This window comes from Tripterygium wilfordii, chromosome 8 (assembly GCF_013401445.1).
Source record: "Tripterygium wilfordii isolate XIE 37 chromosome 8, ASM1340144v1, whole genome shotgun sequence".
Taxonomy (NCBI): domain Eukaryota; kingdom Viridiplantae; phylum Streptophyta; class Magnoliopsida; order Celastrales; family Celastraceae; genus Tripterygium; species Tripterygium wilfordii.
Window position 1 is genome coordinate 2,913,382 of NC_052239.1, and position 21,376 is coordinate 2,934,757.

A 21,376-nucleotide genomic window follows, 5' to 3' on the forward strand; every position below is an offset into this window, starting at 1 on the left:
AAAGAAAGAGAATGACAATCGTTTTAGAGCTTATAAGCTAGTTTATAAGCTAATTTATAAGTTTCAAAATAAACGGCAGCAAACATGCTCGTTAATATGTCAAATAAGTTGGCATCTTTCTCTTTTAAATTTTTTAATGTTGAGTTAATATATATGAATTCTTCTATTCGAACTCAAAATACGCATAACGTTTTGAAGGTGTGAATTTGGGTTGTCCAAAAAAACTGTGTCAATCCGAATGTCAAATGAATCGATTGGTCAATTATTGTTAAATATATGTTAGTGAGGACTGATCGAATAACTGAAAAAACCAACCAAACCGTCAATAACCGACCGATTATTCAGTTAAATTTATGTTAAAAAATTGACCGAAACCTACCGCGGACACCCATAGTGTGGATAAGTGAAATGACAAGTGGAGTCCACTGTTTTGAGTCCTACATGTTTCAAATCAACGGTGAGATTGAGGTGCGTAAGTTAATATAACTTGCGGATATCCAGATAAGAGAACTATTTTATGTGTGTGTGATGCAACGAGAAGTAAAAATAAAACAAGAGTTAAGAAAAAAGGAGAGAGAATACACAATGAAAAGGCTCGTTGGCTTATGACGAAATGCACTATCCAGAGTTCACTTCAAAACACCGTTAGATTCATGACCGGAACCAAACTCAAAAATGAAGATCACTCTCTAATTACACTCGAGCCGATCAACGTGCAGTCAGACCCCCCTTCTCTACATGGCTTGTCCTCATTGAGTCAAATGCAGAGTCAGATCCGGCGGCTTCCCATGCATTGGTCCCGAGAAGCAAATAATTCATACCAGACGTCACAATACATCTTGCAGAATGTACCCTTACAATGAAGGATGGCAGACGCAATATCTTGCAGAATCGCTGAGATATAGTGGTGGCAACCCCTGTTTCAAGGAAACTGTCTTTTAACAGTCATTTAGTTTTAGTCACAGGAATCGCATCTGGATATTTTGGTCTACTGTAAACTCCACACACTCAAATATAGAGCAGCAGAACACAAGAGCCATGTAAATGTTATGGAAATATACACATGCTAGTAAACAATCGTTACAGGAACATCAGTGAAGAATCAATAATATAATCCCTAATTCCCTATCAACAGCATCATAGTTATATACAAATAGAGATGCCCCTAACCAGTAACAATTAATAATCTGATGAGAACAGAAAACAAGCCTAAGTGGTAAAAACTTCCAGACGACTGTGGTTATAATTACAGTGATACTCTTAATTAGCTGCAAATAGAAGTCTAATCCATACCAGCACTAAAAAGAAGCTAGCAAAAATCTTCCACATTGCTCTCATATTCTTTTTAAGAGTTTGACGTTGACGCACTCGAGAGCAACAAGTATGTTGGCACTACTGAATATCACGGGCAGCCATCAGCATCAACTATTGCTCGGTGTCATTTTGCACTTGACGAACAAACTGTCCTTTTACACGGGGACGCTGCTCTGCAAGCCTTTTCCGGCTTTGATAACGAACCTGCACAAAAAAAAAATCAAATATCATTTAAATGAAGTGATGCATTTATGTTGAGCAGCAAGTAGTACTATTCTCACAGCTCCAAACAGAAGGCATGATTTGTCTCTGAATCTATGTTTAAGTGATCCGTGAATGTCCTAAAGCTGAAATTATAGCTAAGTACATAGCAAGACTTTTAGATTAGTCTACTAGCGGCAAGAGCTACAGTAATAATGGAACTTAAAATATGCCATAAATATCAGATCAACTAATATGAATGAAACTGCCAACGCTGGCAGTGACATGGCCAGTGGAGTAACCCAAGACCGTGTTTAGTGTTTCAAACATGACACCATGTTTAGTTAGACATCAGAGTATCAAATTCTGCAATGATCATTCCAAATTCAAGGCACAGTAAGAAATATAGTGACAGTTACAACTATACCTTTTTCTCATAGCATCTTTCCTTCCTCTTCAGTCGAAACTTCATTAAAGCTGCTTCCCTTTGGCTAAGGCGATTAGAATCCATCCCTAAAAATCTGTCATGGATGATCCTGCTGCTATCCAAGCTCTCAGGAGCCCTTCCTCTGTCATCTATGACAGGCAAATTGGACTTTCGTTCACTTTTGTTGAAACTGCTTCCATATGCACCGTCATTGTCATGATCCATGAAACCATTGCACAAACTACTAGTAGCACTTTGACCAGCAGCAGAAGAGCCAAATCCAGGCCCTTCCATGGTGTCCATTTTGTTCTGTTCATGCATATCTTGGTCAGAAGAAGTATTGGTAGTTTCATTAGATCGGTGACAAACTTGTTCAGAGTTGTGAACTGAAACAGAGGTACTAGTAGGAACGCGAGACTGTTCTTGCTGACAGGACACCTTCGGAGTCCAAACAGAAGGCAATCCTGATTGTTTATGGCACATGTGCGTAAGAACATGATTATTTCCTGCGCAAATGTCATATCTTGCGACGGGGACAGAAATCGGAAATGCTTGTTCTGTTTGCCCACCTACAACCTGGGCAGTTATGTTCTCCCGACTGCAAGTAGAAATTGCACCATGCTGTTGGGAATCGCCTCTGGTAATGTCAGGCTGTTCATTGGACAACAGTTCATGGCATAGCTTTGCACCCTCCCTCAGCCCATTACAAATAGTAGTTGATGCTGGAAAAAGAGGTTTCCATGCCTTACCATGATTATACCTTTAAAGTGAAAATATGATGGTGAGAAATTCAATTAAAGAAGGAAAAAAAATCACAAAAACATGGGTATACCCTTCAGTTTATGCAATGGAATAGAAATGTGCCTCCCATTGTAATTCAAAATTTTTTTAATGACCTTAAAGAATCAAATAATTTATCCTCGGTCAGCTAGTCACGTTTAGTCATACAGATAGTATAATATAGCTCTCTGAAGACCACTACTAAATACTAATTAAGTCAGAGATCAACAAAAGTTCAAGTTGGTAAAACCGAAAATAGCAGCAGTGGAAAATGCATTTTGTTTTGTTTTTGCTTCCTATTTGAAGCTCCAGAAAACAAACCATGCAGCAGCTAAGATTTGTATATGCTTCTGTAAATCATGTTCAGCAATGAAGTAAATGAAGGAAAGGATACAATAATTTTACCGTGAAAAGGCAGAGGCAACCGAATGATTCAGTATATGCCTTTCACTGGGGCCCTCCTTTGAGCTGGTGGGACAAGATCTTCTCAAAGAAAGTTCCAAGTATGGGGCTGTTTCACTACCATTTATGCCATCATCATTATTGAATTGTTCATAATTGCACTTCATGCGATCGTCAAATGTACCAATCAAGTCAATGACTCCACGGGAAGTTTCAACTACATCATCATTGCAGCAATTGACCTCACTATGGATATTCAAATTTCCTCTATGGCCTTCCAGTTCAACATCTATAGCCTGAATCTCTGCTTTCAGACTGCCATGGGCTTCATCGAGTCGCGATGCTGTTACGCTATGAGTTTCATCTTGATATCCAATCTCTAATCCCAATTTATTTTTTCTTTCTGCAATAAACAGTGATATCATAAGCCCGGCCCCCTTTATTTATGTTAAGAGGAGAAAGCTTCTTTTCACTTACTCACAAAAGGGGAAGAAAATGTATGATGGGAAGGATGAGGCACTATCACATACCTTTTGTTTCAGGAGTAGGTGCAACTGATTCTTCATCTACTTCAGCACACTCTCCACGCTTTTCTTTGTTTGTGTTGCTTAAATTTGAAGCACTTGTAACATTCCTCTCTGAAAGACCCTGAATAAATTTCATACACACTTAGTCTTCACGTTAAACTAGTTATTATATCGTAATGAACATACAAATTTTCCTAACACTCAAACGGCTATGACATATGCATTATACCATGGATACATGATACCTAACTTGCAAAACTATTTGTTTTTCATGCAGAATCGACAATTGATGGCAAAATGAAGAAATTAAAGAGCAGAAGCTCAATTAATGGAATGCAAGTAATGAAGGAATTATTTGATCAAACTGCCATTTGTTGGTCTGAATTACATTTAAATTAGGCTTATATCGCTTAAATCAGTGGAATCAATCTGCACAAAATTTCCAGAATTATCAATTTGCCTAAAACCTTAGCACCTTGGTGGCATATATGCTCAAGTTAATTTCGTAGAACCAAGTTTTTAGAGCATTCAAGAATTAATATTGGGGAAAACAAAAGGAAAAGAAAAGCCATACTTCGGAAAAACTCTGTTTCCCACATTCCTTATCTTTGTAAGTAGATTCTGCATAATCACTTGAAAGACTGCTTGCCACATTATTCTCAGAAGAGGCTTCAACTTTAGGCTGTGCAACAGGGAGGAACATGTCCAGGAGTTAGCTGATTAAATATTTTATCAAAGAAGTTTATTTGAGTAGTGTGCTCATCAGCTGAGAAGAGAAGAGTCAACAGATATTGCGTGAGATGAAGTAAAATGATGGAACATACAGTTTGCCTTCTCCAAACATGTTGCCAAAGGTTTCTCAACTCGTTCCTCCTAACAGGCTTGATGAGAAAGTCGGCTGCACCTTTTAACATGCACTTCAATACCATGCTAATTGAGTCATTAGAAGACATCACTGCAAGATAATAAGTGGAAATTCAAACATGTTTAACTTCATATCCAATCCGATATTAAGATGATAAAGAAGGGTAATAACATTTATGCAAACTAACTTACTTATGACTGGGATATTTTTGCAAATTTCATGCTCCATGACTAATGTTAAAAGTGCAAATCCTGAGATTGATGGCAACTCCACTTCAGTTAATATAAGGTCTATGTTATGTGGTCCACCTCTCAATGTCTCCCATGCCATTAACCCATCTGGAACCGCAGATACTGCATGAAAAAACACAGTACTGATTAATCAGGTCTCCCAAACCATAGAAGGTATAACAAAATCAAATTTCATAAGTTGGAAGAAACTTGAATAAATGATGAAAGGTTAAATATACAATTAATAGCTCAGAACTTAGAAACAGCCAACTGAAATCACAGACAAAAAGCCTTCCAGACAACAGAAACAACTAAATGTATGACCACACTTGCAGACAGAACTTCACATAAGACACAAAGGTTTCTGCCAAACAGCAGAGGTAACTTATCCAGGGCCAGAATGACTGTCCTACCAAATTTCACTCAGTCACATATAAGATTTTGAATTTCTTGAAACAATATGGAGGACGCGAAAAGGCACAGGGAAATTTTATTTTTCTCATCAGGAACAACAGAAATAAAAATCGAAACAATAAGCACTCTCTTCAAATAACAAAAATGAACATTTTTGAACAACTTCTCGTTGTTTTGCTTGCATAGCGGCATAAGAAGTATTTGCGATTGCAACAATCGCTGACCTAATACAGTCAAATTGACCACTAAATCCTCCAGATAGAATAACAAAGCGTTTTTCCAGAATAAGAAGGTTCATTCTCCAATCATCATTTCTTGCTTCTGATCCATGCACCCCCTCATAGTTGATTTATTCAAACTTCAAAGAATAAAATCCACCAAAAAAAACATCATTTTCTTACAAAATCAATCATCAAAATTTTGCCAATCAATTCTTGTCAAAGACTCAAAGGAACAATGCTTTCGTCGCTCATAAAACAAGAAAATTTGAATCACAAACATAATAATTTCCAGGCCGTCACAACCGTTGTTTTCTAAAAGCTACAGAGTAACAGAACTAACCTCTGTAGTCGCATTTCCGAAGAAGAGCCGATATAATATGGCGCGTGGAATCATCAGCCTCAACAAGCAGAACTCTAAGTACCATTCCAGGAAGCTTAACCACCTTAGATGAACCTCTCTTCTCCTCCTCCATTTTCTTCATTTTCTCCAGCTCCAAATCCATCTCCATATCCACGGCCTCTTCACTCCTCACCACAGCCTCAGCCATTATCAAACTCTCTGTTCTCCACAACACAGAATACCAAAACGAAACTGAAACCCTAATTTTCTTACAAGCGGTGTCGCTATAAAGAACGAGAACAGTATTAGCAATAGAGATTGTGGTAGAGTGAGATTAACCTCATCGTTAGCTATGCACAAAGAAAATATCTGATATTCTGGCGAATCAACTTAGAGAGAGAAGGGGCGATATCTAACTTTGGCTGTGGACCAAGAAAAACGCGAAAATATCTTCAGAGAAGACTTTTTTTTTCTTTTATCCTTTCTCTCTCTAAGGGGATGAATATCAAAAGGACGGCCTCCATTGGCCTCTGGTTGGTCAGGCTGAGGTGGCGCAAGATAGGCCACTTTTCTTATTTTCTTTGAGGATTCAGTGGTGGAGATTTTGTCAAATCTGTGGGAGACACGTGTTGAAGATTCTTGGGAAGAGCTAGGAGGATATTTTTAAGAGGATTGCCACGTCGGAGATAAAGACGACAGCTGGATATCATGGAGAGGAGTGTGACACGTGAATAGTTCGAATAATCCAGTGTTTGTGGCTTATAGTAAGGCTCATGTCTTTTTTTCCCTGGACGTCCATTTCTCTGAGTTGTTTAGTGTACGTTCGTTTACTGACACCGGGACCCATCATATTTTTAATTTGAGACTTCTGATTTATGAAGGATGCTGCATAGTTTCTTGTATGCGATTAGGTAAAAAAAAATTAAACCACCCCCTGCACCAAATTCTCGCCTAACATGTGGGGTCGTGGAGGGATTATCTTTAATAATCAAACTTGTAATATCTAAATTACACATCTACAACTAGAGCACATGTTCGCTTGTGCTTGTGTGTTATTAGGTCCAATTGAAATGTTTAAATGACTCATGTACCGCTTCTATTTTGTTTCGGGCTAAACAAGCCTCTATTTCAAACTAAACAAGACCCTATGTTTTGAAGTTTGGTCTCCGTTAGCTTCTTATGTTTTTTATTTTTTTAAATACTATTGAGAAGTTTGTTTCTCATTGGAATTGAACCTAAAACTTCTCAATGGTATTGAACCTTTGACATAACATGTGACATGATTTTGATTTGAAAAAATAAATTATGTGTAAAATCCATGTCACTTAAATCAAAGCTAAAATACATGAACACAAAAAAAAATTATAAAAAAAAAAAAACAAAAGTAGAAAAAGTAGAAGATAAAGAAAAAGGGCTTTTGACCCATTTGTCCAGAATTCATGGGCTTAATTGACCTGAAAAAGTTAAAATGACATTTTCAAATAGATATAACGAAATTTCAGAATAAAATTATTAAAAATCAAATATTAAAATGATGCCACGTATCATAATCTTATTGGTCATATCCACTTGCCTGTTACATCATATTGATAAATTTTTCTTAAAAAAAAAAAGCATGCATTTAAGGGCCAGAAATTAGCTCAAGTCCTATTAGCTCCAGGGACTTATTTAGCTCAATCTTTGAAGCACCACGGAGACTTGTTTAGTTAAAAACAAACTATTCCAACCCTATCCCTCCCAACCCATCTCCCAAACAAGGCAATTATAGTCAAGAAGATTACGATTTTATAATACAGTATCGGCTAATGTTTCCCAATAATTATCCCCTGAATATTTGCATCAACTAATATGTAAATCCAATAATTGGAGGCTGCAAAACTGATTCATAAATAAATGAAATATGTGTAGATGCAAGCTTTCAAGCATAATTCATGCAAGGGTAAGAATGCACTAGCGGAAATATCAAAGAAAACCAAAATTTAAATAAAAACCAACCTAATCAGCACACCCTGCTTACATAGCCAACATTTAAAATAAGAGGACGAGTAATTAGCTAGGAACAACAAGATATAGAACCATAAACAATGAACTAAAGGCGAGAAAAAAGTAGGTCGATGAATGTCCAACCTCTGGGAAGTTAGACATGAGCTGTGCCTTCTGTGAATTTGGGATCCTCACATCTGTACCGCCCATCTGGTCCAATTCCAAAGCCTTTAGGATCTGCGAACACATTCTCAAGAAGTTGGCTGCGATGTGGAACAGGGCTTGCATCTGCAAACTCTACGGCCTCCTCAACCTCCTCATCTATCTTCTTCTCAATGGCCTTTAACTCGGCTTCACTGGCCAAACTGTTCTCAATGATGTACTTCTTCAAAGCTGTGATGGGATCTCTAGCAGCATAGTGAGCCTTCTCGGCTGCCAAAAAGAACCAGAAACGTAAGCTGGCATCACATTCATAAATGCATAGAATGGTAAGCTACAAAACAAAATAAAATTCACGCTGTCCTCAGAATTTCTTGATTAATTCTCCCTATTGCACCAGTAGGCTTACTAGTCAAAAAGACAAATATACAAAGAGAGGGTATAAAATTTTAAATGCCTAGTTAGAGGGAAGTCAGTCTTGTCATAGGGCATCTCTTCCTGTTTATGTAACAAACAAGAGGGGACCCTCCAACTCCAAGAGATGAATTCCCGTATTGGATGGCAAAGTTCAAAAAAATGGGAACCCATGGCCCCAGACCATGGAAGCAAAATGGGTAATGAAAACTCACAGTTGCATTTCAGAGAATGATTTCAAATAAGAGTCTTTTAAAGACAAACAGTCCTTTGATGCTAATGACAAAATTCCAAAGTAAATGCACATTCTACCAGAGAAAATGTAACTAACACTTCATCATTTTCTCTCCTCTCCTTCTGCTTTATTAACGATTTTTGTAAAGAAAGATTAAGAATAAAATGGGACAACTTGATCAAACATTTCCCATGCAACTCTAAAAGAATTGGGAGGGGGGAATGAAAGAAAAGTAAACAATTAAGAATGACATCACATCAATGTCAAAATAATTAAGCAATTATAGCAATTGCAGGAAATACTTTCCACCATACTGACAGACTTTAAAAAAATGCACAAAAAATTTATACTTAATGACCATAAATAACATGCCACCTGATTTTAACGATACCAAAACATTTTTTTTTAATAATAAAAAGGAAAAAACTAATACCATCGAACTAAATGCTAAAAACTAGCAGTGGTACTTTGTAATCGAAAAAATAATGCCTAAGCATTTAGGGATTTGGAACTCTATGGATAAAATAGAAGATGAGTAAGATCAGTTATCAAAATGCATCGACTAAATTATCTCCACATAAACATAAAATAATCAAAGCTCACCAGGGTTACGAAGCTCATCAGGATCAGCCAGTGAGTGTCCCCTAAATCTATAGGTCTCACATTCCACCAAAGTCGGCCCTTCTCCTCTCCTAGCCCTTGTAATTGCTTCACTGGCAACCTCCCTCACTTTCAAAACATCCATTCCATCAACATGAACACCAGGCATCCCAAATGCTGGTCCCTTCTTATAAATCTGGGGATCTGAGGTTGCCCTCTCGTGAGACATCCCTATTGCCCACAAATTGTTCTCTACAACAAAGACAATTGGCAATTTCCACAGTGCTGCCATGTTCAAACACTCAAAGAACTGCCCATTGTTACAGGTTCCATCTCCAAAGAATGCCAATGTCACATGATCACAATCAGCCTCCTTCAACACCTCCCTCCGATATTTAGAGGTAAAGGCTGCACCAGTTGCCACTGGAATTCCTTCACCAATGAAGGCAAACCCACCAAGCAGATTGTGCTCTTTCGAAAACATGTGCATTGACCCACCTTGGCCTCGGCAGCACCCCGTGGCTTTGCCAAAGAGTTCGCTCATCACAGCACGAGCAGGGACTCCCTTACTCAATGCATGCACATGATCACGGTATGTGCTCACCACACAATCTTCTTTCTTCAAAAGCTTGATAAACCCAGTTGATACAGCCTCTTGGCCATTATAGAGGTGAACAAAACCAAACATTTTGCCCTTGTAATACATCTGTGCACACATATCCTCAAAGGATCTTCCCAAAATCATATCTTCATAGAGCTCCAAGCCTTCTGCTTTCGTAATCAACTGAATAGGAAATTGCGCAAAAGCAGCAACGTTAAAACCTCTGTCCATATCTTAAGAGGATGCTTTCAGGGAAAGATTCTTCCATTAGCACCAAAGGTTATTAGTGAGTAAAAACACCTCTTCCCAAACTTAATAACAGATAACACATAAGACTACAAATAAAGCTGTATTTTAAAGGGTTAAACCAGTGCAACATATTCACTATTGTTCTTCTGGTTGCAACATATTAAAACTCATTTCAAATGAATCAAATGTTTGCCCAGATTTAAATCTAGTCCATAGTAAAGGCTCCTGATTGTTGATAATACTATAAAAAAAATCCAGTATTTCCTCTCCTCATTAATTCCTAGTTTCCTCGGCAACCAAACGAAAAGAAACATTGAAATAGCAAGCTGACATCGACTGCGGATACTGAAATTGAACCAATGGAGTAAGAATATTACCAGATTGGAACTCGATTTGGGCTTCTTCTCCTTGACAACTTCAGATACAGCAACCACGGCGGATTGACGTTGGCCAACATTGGCCTTATTCGATTTTCTGACGGAAATCAAGGAAAGTTTGCGTGTAGATCCGAGGAAAGATGATGCACCTCTAAGAGGATCAAAGAGAGGTTTATTCTCATGACGAGATCTGGGGACGGTAGTGTTGACGGGGAGTGGCTGCGCGAACTTGAGAGCAGATGACATTTTTGAAGAAATTGTAATCCACCAACTCCTTCAGTCCCAAAAGAAATCTGTTTGGGAGACGAGAAAACGAGAGAAACGGTGGGGGGTGGAGTGGGAAAGTGAGGGAAAGATGGGGAGACGTATAAGAAAGAGAGAAGCGACGGAGAACACGAGGGAAGTGAGCTTGGCAAAAATCGCCTCTTGTTAGATTGTTGATCACTTTGTCTTTATACAAGCCACCAAATTCTCAACAGCTATTAAAGGCCGGTGTGACAAGTTTCATGTAAACAAAGAAACTAAATTTTAAACAACCGTGTCAACGTCCGAATCAATGTCTCAATGGTGGTTAGAGATGGCAAAACTTATCTGGTCCAGAAGATCGAATATGTTCGATCCATATTAAATCAAGTTTGGACATAAATTATATGTACAAAATTTAGGTCCAAATAAAAAAAAAATTGTTCGATTTAAAACTCGGTCCAAGTCTAAACTTATAAATTGTATCCGATTTACTTGTCTGAACCCTAACCCGAATTAAATAATTGTTTGATTTACTTATTCAAATTTAAATTAATCTTGGTTTGGTCAATTAAATACATCTAAAATTCAATCTGGATTAGGATCCAAACATATAAATATTTCGTAGTCACGTAATATTATTAGAACCCATTGGCCCTTTTGATTGTAGTTCAAGAGGTCACTGGTTCAAATCAAACCAAGGTGAGTCCTTACAATGATCTTTTATCTAGATATTAGATTTTGAATAATGCTTGAAACCCCTAAAAAATGATCCCAAAAAGACCCCATTTAATATGTAGTGTTGAATGTGAATTAAATCCAAGTGTTGGATGTGAATCAATGACTAATTGACTATTTTAATGCTACATAAATTTGGAGAACTTTTGAAAATCATATTTTGAGGGTCTAAAACATTCTTAGATTTTAGTCTTTTATTTTGGGAAAAAATATTTAGTCTCACAAGTGAACCTAGTGATTCTAAGCTGCAAAGAGTGATTTTTTTTAAAAAAAATCTAATAATTGAATACATATAATCCAATAAGTCAAAATCTCACATATTTTTTATTTTGAAAAAATATTTAACCTCAAAAATTAGGAATTGGAGGAACTGTTACTTTTTCTTACAATACCCAATCACCAGTCGGTTAGTTCAATAACCCATCTGTACCTCATCCTAATTGCATCCATTATTCTTTGGAAAATGTTCTTTCAAACCAGAGTTGGGCTCATCACGTGAGAAGGTGACCACTGTCAAATCGTCAATGCTTGCTTGCCTTCTCCTTGTCTGTAAAAAGTTTTCCACACATTAAAGAACTTGCAATCAGAAAGGTTTACATGAAACTGAGTAATTAAGAACTTACTGAATATATTCGACTTTGATGGGAACCAAAGAAATGATCCTTGAACTTTCAACTCCTTGAGTTGCCCATTTCTGTTTGGTTTTTCAATTTTTCCAAGACCCCCCTGCTAGTTTCTGCTCTACCGTGGTCTGCTTGTCTTTAGCTTTTCCTGGTCTACAGCTGGAGGCGCAAGCCTCAGCTGAGGCATATTATCAATTCAGAATAATCTCTGATCCTTCTGAAGATTTGTTAAGATCGCAAAACTGCAGCATTGAAGTAACAATTTTAATTAATTATCCTAAACACCTATAACTTGTAGGAAAAATCAGTAACATCATCAATAGACAATGTTCTACCCGTGATACCTGCTGAAGTCCATAGGAATTTTCTAGTTCAAAGCAGAGCATTCTCAGCTAGAGCAGAATTTCTTCTGGATCTCTGGATTATTCTTCTTGGGCACACAACAGGGCATCCTGATGGAAGGCCTTACTTTCCAGAATTTAACATAACACGAGCTGTATTACCACAATTGAAAACTAGCACTTGAGGATTTCAAGAATTTTTCAAGAGAATGCAATTACAAATACAGCATAGTAGACTCTTCGAGTAATATAAGAACTTTAATAACTGCTATCATATCATTATATTCAACTAGGATGGATTCAAAAGTACAGGAAGAATAAACCAAACCACCAACTAGAGTATGCACATCCCTTGAAAAAAAAAAAACCGAAAGCATGCATGCAACTGTTAAGAAAAGATGGCTGACCGAAAAGTTTCACGTTCATTGTCACTCAGCTGTAATAATGTATTGTTGATAAAGAAGAAGGCATGTATGAGTTCCTCCAAATCTTTCATATAGCTGTCCAAAGCAGCAAGGTACTCATGCCTGAGAATATGAATTAATCCCCAAACCTAGAAAAAAAACAGCCATGTGAGCATAAGTACCGACAAATATGACATCGTATACATAGCTTACACAAAATGTAATAATAAATTAGCAATAAAAATACCTAGAAAAAGTTTGCTTTCTCGCATAGGACCAATACACAAAAGGCACTCCAATCAGTCTCACGCACAACTTTCAGAAGTGCAAGTACCTGCTCCTCTTTACCATATGCTATTTCTGGAAGCAATTGGAAAAAAAAATTCTTCTCACGTGAAATACATTAATACACAGCACTCAGCAATGCTGGAGACAAGAGCTCTGCTACATGCAGCGTGGTATGCAATGAATTCACAAAAGGCAACCGGCTTCTTTCTTTGAAGGCCATACTTCTACAAATTCAGTATTATCAGTACTAGCACCCTCATCCTTTCAGGAGACATCAATTGTGTTCTGAATCAAGGAATTCTAAAGTAGCATTATGGTTACCAGTTATCTACTGGTTCTAAGTTAACCTCAGACTAAACAAAATGGATCAGATAACTGAAAATATCCTCTGTTCAAGGCAAGTAGAAATTCAATCTGCCAGGATCCCAAGCATAATAATACTGAAATAATTGTTATTAAACGCACAATCTAGATCAACAAAGGCTGCCAGAAGCAAATACATAGTAACCACATCTGTCTTAACAATCAAAAACCTGAAATTTCTTGTACAAATGTCTTGTTAGGTAGGTTTACCATGACTTAACATTCTATGCGGTTTTGAATGTCACCCGATTAATAACACATCCCATGTAAAGGAGAATAAGTCGTTATAGTCCGCCAATCTAAAGCCTTGGCAGTGGCACTCAGAAAACGAGAAACATCTTATACCAACATCAAACATAACTATCTTATCTCAAGGCAACGAAAACTTGAGATTGCTTCCAAATAGGTCATCTTCGGACCCCAAACCCCCCAAAACAACCAATTCAAAAAATAATTACGATCATGCAACAAGAGTAATGGATAATAAAAGTTATTTAATAAAACTCGAAGAGAGCCTAAAATACATATATATCAGGTAGCAATCAACATTGTGAATAAACCTCATAACCTTTAGTTCACAAATACTAATATCAAGTCACTTAACAACTACCAAAAAGATTTGATGGGAAACTACAAAATCACAAAAAGAGGCACTGGACCAAATTAAAATAAAATGAGATCCTAATCGAACAGGCTGAATCCCATATCATCGTCACTCTCCTCAGCGGGTTCTTCCTGCAATATTTGGACATTTCAGAACATTACAATCTAAATTTTACCTTTCAACATTTAACACAGCAAGTCAGCAACATAACTAGTTACCTTCTTCTTCTCCTCAGCAGCAGGAGCCGCAGCAGCAGGAGCACCACCAGCAGCAGCCGGGGCAGCTGCAACTGCTACTGCACCACCACCACCAGCTACTACATTCATTATGAGATCCGCCAGGTTCCGCTTCTCAGCAAGCTTTGCAAACAAACCTGGCCAATATGACTGAACATCCACACCAGCAGCTTTAACCAATGTTGCGATCTTCTCAGCCTATGCATGAATAATTAAGGAAGGAAACACATCCCCAAAAACATAAAAACGCGTTTTTACAGATGGTATGCAAATTCCACATCCAATATAGGGTAATTTTGATAAAATTCTCAAATCTCAAGAGCTTCATAAAATATTATCAACCAAAGCAAATATCAATATATGATGCAAAAATCTCTTCCGAATCTTGTATTTACTTTCTCTGCGGGCACAAGAGTGTGTTCACACTTCATACATGATTATATAAACTAAATTTAAAAATCAACATCAAAAACAGAAAACTCCGAAAATAGATAACCCAGTGTACTTCAAGTTCAGAAAGTAATCATAAACATAAAAACAGATTGTAAAGACTTGCATATAAGCGGATTCATATAAGAAGAAGAGTCAAGAAACTAAATACCATAATGAAATCAAGTAAATGTGGCCTAAGAGAAGGATACAGTGATAGAAATGCCATCATCATGGAGTATGACGGCCGCGTAAGTGCAAGCAGCCTCTGCAACTGCCATTGTCCTAACTACAACACAAAAGCGAATACAAAATAAAAATAAGAAGCTGAGAATGAACGATAAAAATAAAGATTCTCGGAGAAACAAGAGAAGAAATGGAGAATGAAGATCTTCTCACCTGGAGAGTAGATGCTGAAGGGATACCTACACCAGGCTGCGTCGCTGAGGTAATTCTAGGGTTTCGCAAAACCGAGGGATACAAGGCGGGTTGTTTTAAAACAAGTTTCGAATGGGTTCCGCTTATTTTCGGGGCCCATTTCGAGTTGTCAGCCCATAACCGGCTGAGTTTTGTTGTCCTTTTCTAGGGTTTCCGACTTCTGATCTGAGGGACACGAGTCCGGAACTTGAAAGGAAATTTTAAATGGGATCCGGTTATTTTTAAAGCCCAATAAATATATCGGCCCATAACCAGCTGAAATTGGCCCTTTTCTCGTAATGGCTAGTACAAGAAGTTTTGTTGGCTAAATATAATTTTTTCCTATAAACGTGGTAGTGTAAGTTTTAGATTTATGAGAGGCACATATTGTCACTATAATAAAATTAAAGAGGCACATGTTTATTATAAAAATCAAATATTAAATGTTATGTAAATTATAATATAATGACTTCATAAGGAAATATAGAACAACTATGATTAACGTATGTTGCAAGTTGTTCCGTATAGGATGCAACTCATGTAGTTGCATAATCATATATGTATCTAAACCACTGAATCATAATAGGAAGCATTGGGTAACCCTGTTGTCAAGACCAATTAAACAAAATGATTATTATTTACGAATTCAATAGTGATAGTCACAAGTTCATGCTTCCTACACACCCCGTTCAGTTATCCGACAGTTCAGTTATCCGACGGTTACAATTAAGCAGGAGCAGTTACAACAGAAAGTTACCAGAGGCGGTTAAATTGTCTTAGGAATTGACATAACTGCATCAACTGATAAACCCACAAGGCCTATAAATACATATCGTTTCCACATTTGTAAGGGGATAGTTGACACTCAACTCTAATAAAAGATCAAATTCCGTGAACATAGGCAAGTTGTCAAACAAAGTAAATTTTGTGTCATCATTTTCTTAAAGCTTTCCACTTTATACGTATTTTATACTTCAGTGCAAATTAGCATCGACACTATGATAAGAGCTATTGATCGCTTTCAGACAAGCATGTGATATGAGGCAGACAAGCATGCTGAAGTTCAAAGGGAAAAAGTCCTCAGTGACCATCTTTGTGATATCCCCTTGGATACCAAAAATTACCAAACACATGATCAGACAAAAAAAAAAGAGAAGAAGTTTAAAATAAGGAAAAGAAATCCATACTGAAAGCGATTGATGGAAGGCTAAAGCTATATGATTATATGTCAAGGATAAAAAGAGAGAAACAAGGATTGAGACAGAACTCTCTATGCCAACTAATCCTATCAATAAACGAACAGAACAAAAACAGAAGTTACAATGTTAACGTGTGAGCTGTCCGAGCCCAACATTTCAATTAATCTGGGTTCAAAGATACAAAATAAATCTTGTGAACCCACTAATGCTGATATGATATGAACAGAGGGCTTTATATGTCATTGGATGCTCTGTGCAACCATGACATAGTCATCCAACAGTTAGTGTTTGAGGTGGAATCCAAAGCCAATATTTGGTTTCCACCATATGCTAATTACATGAAACATGAAATGAATATGATGTTTGTATCTTCTGATGCTTAGAAATTAAAGACTCTCTATTGTCCTAAACAAACATACTGTTGAGCATGAACGATGAATGAATTAAACGAGTACTTGTGCGCGAATTCTTGAATATTCTTTCTCTTCCTGTGCTAGCTGATCAGTGTTCATCTTCCAAATCAGTGAAAACATGGTGAGTCTCTTCTTTTTCTCCTTTTTTTTTTGGTTTGTTCGCGCCCTTTGTTGCTTTACGATCTTGTTAGCCTTGTGTTTCCCAGGCATTATTTGGTTGACAAATTCTGTTCAGAAGCTGTTCTTGATGAGGCTTGCTGTGAAGTAGTAGCTGCCCCAGCTCCAATTACTCCGGTGGTTGTCGTTGGTGGTGTACTTGTCGTCGATATTGTTGTTGATGTGGTTGTGGCACCTGTACCTGTAGTAGTCATTGCCAATGAAGAAGGGAGTGATAGGATACCAGAACTAGAGCCATAGTGTTGAGGCAAATAAGGGTACTGAACCATTTGAGGATATTGAACCCCAAAACCATGAGCTTGACTACTTTGTGCATGTTGGGCATACAATGGGTAAAAATTGTGGAATATCCCAGGTGCTGCCCCTGATGTCCCTGCTGTATAGTAAGGTGAGAATTGTTGACCACCATATACATTGTAATAATTCTGCAATAACACCATCAAAACCGACTCAACGATGCGTATAAATTTGGCATTACACACACAACATACATATTAGGAAATACAAACCAATGGATACAAGGTGTCTTGTGTATATCCAGAATACCTGTGAAACAAATCATATCAGAACATGTAGGAGCCAGGAGTCATGTATCAAGCTTAATTAGTCCTATATATGATGTTTTTGCTCACCCGAAAGCCGAATAAGGAAATGTGTATTGACCAGAAGGTTGATGATGATGATGATGATGATGATGAGCAAGTGTTGACGATGAGCCATGAAAAGCCGCTGGAGCTACCAATCCAGCTGGTGCTGTTCTAAACCTTCCTGGGCCTACAGCTTTCATATTTATGATCTGAAGTAAATAATTCCACTTTTTGGAAGCTCAATTAGATTCAAACTATCAATTTCATATCACATTGATGGGTATATATGGTTATAATGAGGTTGTTATGACAACCCGTTAATATTGTACCAATTGATCAAAATGAAACTGGGTTCAAAATTGCAGAGGGCAACATTGATGCCCATTTTCACTTTCTCTTCTACGGCGAAGAAATTGTCTGGTTTTGAGACAAGTATAGATATTATTACAACAATTTGCAAGAAACGCAAGGAAAATGACGGAAAGAAGATGATAGAGATAGAGAGACTAACCATGTTGAGGATTAGTTGATGAACGTGTTTTCTGGGCACCAAAAGATGCAAGATTGCAGTTAGTTCTCCTTCCATCAATAACAGGAGATGGGTTTTGGCATGCTCTCATGGCAGACTCTGGATCCTTAAATGTAACCTGATAAATCACAAAATTCAATAAAATGAGATCAAAATATCATGTGAAGAGAACAAATAATTCCAAAATATACAGGAGGCAAGGGCATATGGAGGGGCTTACAAAGCCATAACCTTTGGACCTCCCTGTGTTCTTGTCTGTAATAACAACAGCTTCAAGGATTTCACCAAACTGTTCAAAATAACGCCTCATGGTTTCTCTCCGAGTCTCCCAAGCCAAACCACCAACAAAGATTTTGGTAAAAGTTGTATCATTGTAGTGGCCAACTGGATTGCTGCTGCCTACCACCATCTGGAATTGCCTTTGTTGAGACATATTTCACAAAGGGTTTCAAAAAGCCCCAAAAACAAATTAAAGAAAAAATTAAAAAAAGCAGAGCACCCAGAACAAAACCAGGATCCCCGGAAGCCAAAAATAGAAGGGGAAAGGCAAAAAAGGGGTAATAAGCGGTGTTTCTTCTATTTGATGATCAAAACAAGTAATGGTTTCTCTTTCTTGGCACACACTCGTGCGCTTGAGTTTCTGTTTGTCTTGTTCTTGTTCTTGTTCTTCTTCTTCTTCTTCGTGTTCTAGTAATTGATTTTTCAAAAGCTATAATGACTGCCGCTTTTTCACAATCAAAACTCCTCAGATTCCTCGAGAAGGATACCCTTAACAAGAAAATCATTACTGTTGAAGGTGGAAAGAGAATGAGAAGAGAAAGAAAAAGAAACCCAGAAGATAATATTTATACATATATAAATATAAACGAATAGAGAGAGGACAAAAAAGCTGCTAGTGGGTACCCACAACGACAATGGCGTACTGGCGTAGGCAAGGTGAAATATCAAGGACCAAAGACCCAACCTTTTTCGCTTTTTGCTGTATCACCACTCTCCCTCTCCCTCGGACTCAGTGATGCCCTCTCTGTGGTATGTATTATTCATATATTTATACATTTGTGCAAGTGGGTCTGCATCGCTGTATTATTACACCTTGCATTTCCCCTCCTGTTTTTTTTTTTTTTTTGATCTTTGAAATTTTGAGATGCCTTGACTATCCTCACTAAGTCTGTGCCTGTTTGTGTCCGTTCAACACCTCCTCTTTTGCAACAGCAGCAGAACTAACCCAAAAAGTACAGCGATTGAGGTTATGTCATATGTGTGTTTGGTCGGCCAAAAAACACTCTTTGACACATCCCTCTAAATAAAATTCAAATGTTTTGTACAATTGTGATGATGAAAAATCGTCATTTTACTTAACGGCAACTGTAGTATAACCCACGGGTACGAACGTGATCAATGATACCTTCTCTAGCCACTCTAGACTATTAGCGCTAAAGTGACTTCCCGTATGCTCGAATGGAACTCAAGACAAATACTCCCAACGTTAGTTTATCAGCCGTATCTTCCACTTTCACATTAGAAGAAACTTAGGAAAGCGAGTTCATGCATATCAAGACAACAAACACCTTTTACAACCAACATTTCTCCCTAAATCCCATTGTATTAGGCTTTACATTTGATATGATCACATCTGCAAGCCAAAAGTAGTTCACTCTCTCTAACGGAAACTTGGGCTAAATATACTCCGTGGATTGATAGACACCGTCCTTGAAAAAGACTATAAAACGAGAGCCAAACACACTCTGAAAGGGGATCGTTCTTCTTCTCCTCTCTGGCCGAGCATTATCTAAGCTTTATCCGAGTTTCAGCATTTGAATCACATTTCGATTTAGCTTTTAATTATATGCATTTACTATTTATATATATTCTCACCAATGTCCCAATTTTTTGATAGTCATTTTGTACTTTGTTTCTCAGGTCACTAGTGACCCTCTATCGATAATCTTTGATTATAGAAATATCCACTACAACAATATTTGACATGTCATGACTCACCAGCACTACTTTGTTTTGAATAGGGCTGGCTATACTAATGGCTAGTAGCTCAGTTGGCAAGAGTTGTTACTCCTCAAGGTGATTGTAGGCTAAAGAATCATAAGTCATAAAATCTAATATTTACTCAGATTTTGTCTGTATGGATTAGTGGAACTTTGCCTCACAGACACTTGTAGATAATGACTTATTGCTAATTATTACCATGTTGGGGTTGGGATTGTGATAACGGACTCGCCCTTTGGACAATAATTATGTGCCTCAAACCGAACCACGGAAGAGTACTCCTATAATCACTCTTAAATAGGGTTTTCTATGCTCAAATATCCCATGTTCATCCTTTTCCTATTAAAAAAATAGTATCAGCCTCTTTGTGTTGCAAAAACAACGCTTTGAAACTCCACCTAACAAATACTAAAACAAGTGTGTCCACTGCCTGTAAAATATAAATCAATGGCCTAAATTCCCCCCACTAAACATAGTGCAATGCCTTAATTAGCTTCCTCAATTTGGCAAACTGGGTCCCTCTTATTTATGGCTTAGCACAACATTTCTTTTTCCCTAACCCAATCTTGCTATTTTGAGATGGTAGGACAATCAAAGTATGTTTATAGATAATTTTTTATGCATTAAGCCAAAACCTACTAATGCAAACATTTAGAGCCTTTATAAATAAGGTTTCTGAGTACGAACTCTTATAAAGTCTGGATATTGGTATTGTTCCATTCTCTCCAATTATTTTTATAAATCATATGTATTACGGAGTATAATATACAAAGTTCAATTTAATCTCTCAACTAAAAGCATTTCTCACCTGAAACCGATTTTTTTAAAAAAAGGGTTTAAATCTAGTACTTCATTCCATAATAACAAACGTTTTACCTAGTGTCATATTAGCAATCTAGAAATTTACAAACCCTAATAGAAGAATTATAAAGCCGAAGAAGAAACGTCAGACTAACATCGGACTATACCAAGATATACCCGAATAATCCTATCTTGGGATAAACTCGAACAGATTAAACAAAAATAGAAAGTAAAAAATAACACATATGGATTGGATTGGTCACTCTTTTTAAATAATTAAAATAAATAGTGGGCTTTGAAATTGATGGAATATAAGAGTGATAAGCATAGTCAGCGGCGACTATATTGGTCAAAATAGGATTGACCAACACCCTGAAACTTGCATCGATTAGCAAAAACATAACAACAGACGGAAAAGGATTTGTTGGAATTATTTTGACAAATCCACATGATCTGCACCATTGAATGCATTAGATGTGGTGTTGTCAAATACAATGTATGATTACATTGGATGATGAAGATCTGGCGAAATTGACTGGATTAATTCCAACCCCCTCTCCCACAACAGACATAATTGGACAAGTGATTTCAGATCACTTCCAAGTTCCAACAACCAATTCGTCAATGAAAGACAAGCAAGCACT

The 21,376-nt window shown here is 37.3% G+C and overlaps 4 protein-coding genes and 1 long non-coding RNA gene across 6 annotated transcripts; all 5 read right to left on the reverse strand.

The window, feature by feature from the left end:
* Positions 1-1,026: 1,026 nt before the first annotated feature.
* Positions 1,027-6,209, reverse strand: LOC120004450 (two-component response regulator-like APRR3). Of its 2 annotated transcripts, XM_038853800.1 has the most exons (9): positions 6,061-6,209; positions 5,722-5,940; positions 4,708-4,869; positions 4,476-4,606; positions 4,226-4,333; positions 3,655-3,772; positions 3,128-3,527; positions 1,943-2,702; positions 1,027-1,518 (listed from the first exon to the last, which is right to left on the reverse strand). In XM_038853800.1, exons 2-9 carry the CDS (start codon positions 5,927-5,929, stop codon positions 1,426-1,428), a joined length of 1,980 nt encoding a protein of 659 aa, XP_038709728.1. In that variant the 5' UTR covers positions 5,930-5,940; positions 6,061-6,209; the 3' UTR covers positions 1,027-1,425. The 2 variants fall into 2 exon arrangements, with proteins under 2 accessions (XP_038709728.1, XP_038709727.1); XM_038853799.1 differs by having other exon boundaries at positions 5,722-6,199.
* Positions 6,210-7,589: 1,380 nt separating this feature from the next.
* LOC120004521 (pyruvate dehydrogenase E1 component subunit alpha-3, chloroplastic) lies at positions 7,590-10,780 on the reverse strand. The gene is made up of 3 exons (XM_038853887.1): positions 10,340-10,780; positions 9,116-9,896; positions 7,590-8,136 (listed from the first exon to the last, which is right to left on the reverse strand). Exons 1-3 carry the CDS (start codon positions 10,583-10,585, stop codon positions 7,859-7,861), a joined length of 1,305 nt encoding a protein of 434 aa, XP_038709815.1. The 5' UTR covers positions 10,586-10,780; the 3' UTR covers positions 7,590-7,858.
* Positions 10,781-11,599: 819 nt separating this feature from the next.
* On the reverse strand, positions 11,600-12,272 carry LOC120003302. The gene is made up of 2 exons (XR_005469327.1): positions 11,944-12,272; positions 11,600-11,867 (listed from the first exon to the last, which is right to left on the reverse strand). It is a non-coding gene; the product is annotated as an uncharacterized LOC120003302 (long non-coding RNA).
* Positions 12,273-13,813: 1,541 nt separating this feature from the next.
* LOC120003301 (60S acidic ribosomal protein P1-3-like) lies at positions 13,814-15,140 on the reverse strand. Its single transcript, XM_038852230.1, has 4 exons — positions 15,008-15,140; positions 14,821-14,897; positions 14,162-14,377; positions 13,814-14,074 (listed from the first exon to the last, which is right to left on the reverse strand). The coding sequence occupies exons 2-4, from the start codon at positions 14,887-14,889 to the stop codon at positions 14,021-14,023; spliced, it is 339 nt and encodes a 112-aa protein (XP_038708158.1). The 5' UTR covers positions 14,890-14,897; positions 15,008-15,140; the 3' UTR covers positions 13,814-14,020.
* A 1,625-nt stretch (positions 15,141-16,765) lies between these two features.
* Positions 16,766-18,903, reverse strand: LOC120003804 (RNA-binding protein 38-like). Its single transcript, XM_038852898.1, has 5 exons — positions 18,151-18,903; positions 17,913-18,048; positions 17,447-17,588; positions 17,324-17,360; positions 16,766-17,239 (listed from the first exon to the last, which is right to left on the reverse strand). Exons 1-5 carry the CDS (start codon positions 18,361-18,363, stop codon positions 16,847-16,849), a joined length of 921 nt encoding a protein of 306 aa, XP_038708826.1. The 5' UTR covers positions 18,364-18,903; the 3' UTR covers positions 16,766-16,846.
* Between the last annotated feature and the right edge of the window lie 2,473 nt (positions 18,904-21,376).

Coding starts and splice junctions, on each gene's coding strand:
- LOC120003301 (XM_038852230.1), bottom strand. CDS start 14,889: ATGGCAGTTGCAGAGGCTGCTTGCACTTACGCGGCCGTCATACTCCAT. Junction 14,378..14,820: donor ATGATGGCATTTCTATCACT/GTATCCTTCTCT, acceptor ATTCATGCATAG/GCTGAGAAGATCGCAACATT. Junction 14,075..14,161: donor CTGCTGAGGAGAAGAAGAAG/GTAACTAGTTAT, acceptor CAAATATTGCAG/GAAGAACCCGCTGAGGAGAG.
- LOC120003804 (XM_038852898.1), bottom strand. CDS start 18,363: ATGTCTCAACAAAGGCAATTCCAGATGGTGGTAGGCAGCAGCAATCCA. Junction 17,361..17,446: donor TTTCCTTATTCGGCTTTCGG/GTGAGCAAAAAC, acceptor TTTGTTTCACAG/GTATTCTGGATATACACAAG. Junction 17,240..17,323: donor AAGACACCTTGTATCCATTG/GTTTGTATTTCC, acceptor GTGTTATTGCAG/AATTATTACAATGTATATGG.
- LOC120004450 (XM_038853800.1), bottom strand. CDS start 5,929: ATGGCTGAGGCTGTGGTGAGGAGTGAAGAGGCCGTGGATATGGAGATG. Junction 3,528..3,654: donor ACCTACTCCTGAAACAAAAG/GTATGTGATAGT, acceptor TGTTTATTGCAG/AAAGAAAAAATAAATTGGGA. Junction 2,703..3,127: donor GTTGCCTCTGCCTTTTCACG/GTAAAATTATTG, acceptor TTCACTTTAAAG/GTATAATCATGGTAAGGCAT.
- LOC120004521 (XM_038853887.1), bottom strand. CDS start 10,585: ATGTCATCTGCTCTCAAGTTCGCGCAGCCACTCCCCGTCAACACTACC. Junction 9,897..10,339: donor CCAAATCGAGTTCCAATCTG/GTAATATTCTTA, acceptor TTTCCTATTCAG/TTGATTACGAAAGCAGAAGG. Junction 8,137..9,115: donor TGATGAGCTTCGTAACCCTG/GTGAGCTTTGAT, acceptor TCTTTTTGGCAG/CCGAGAAGGCTCACTATGCT.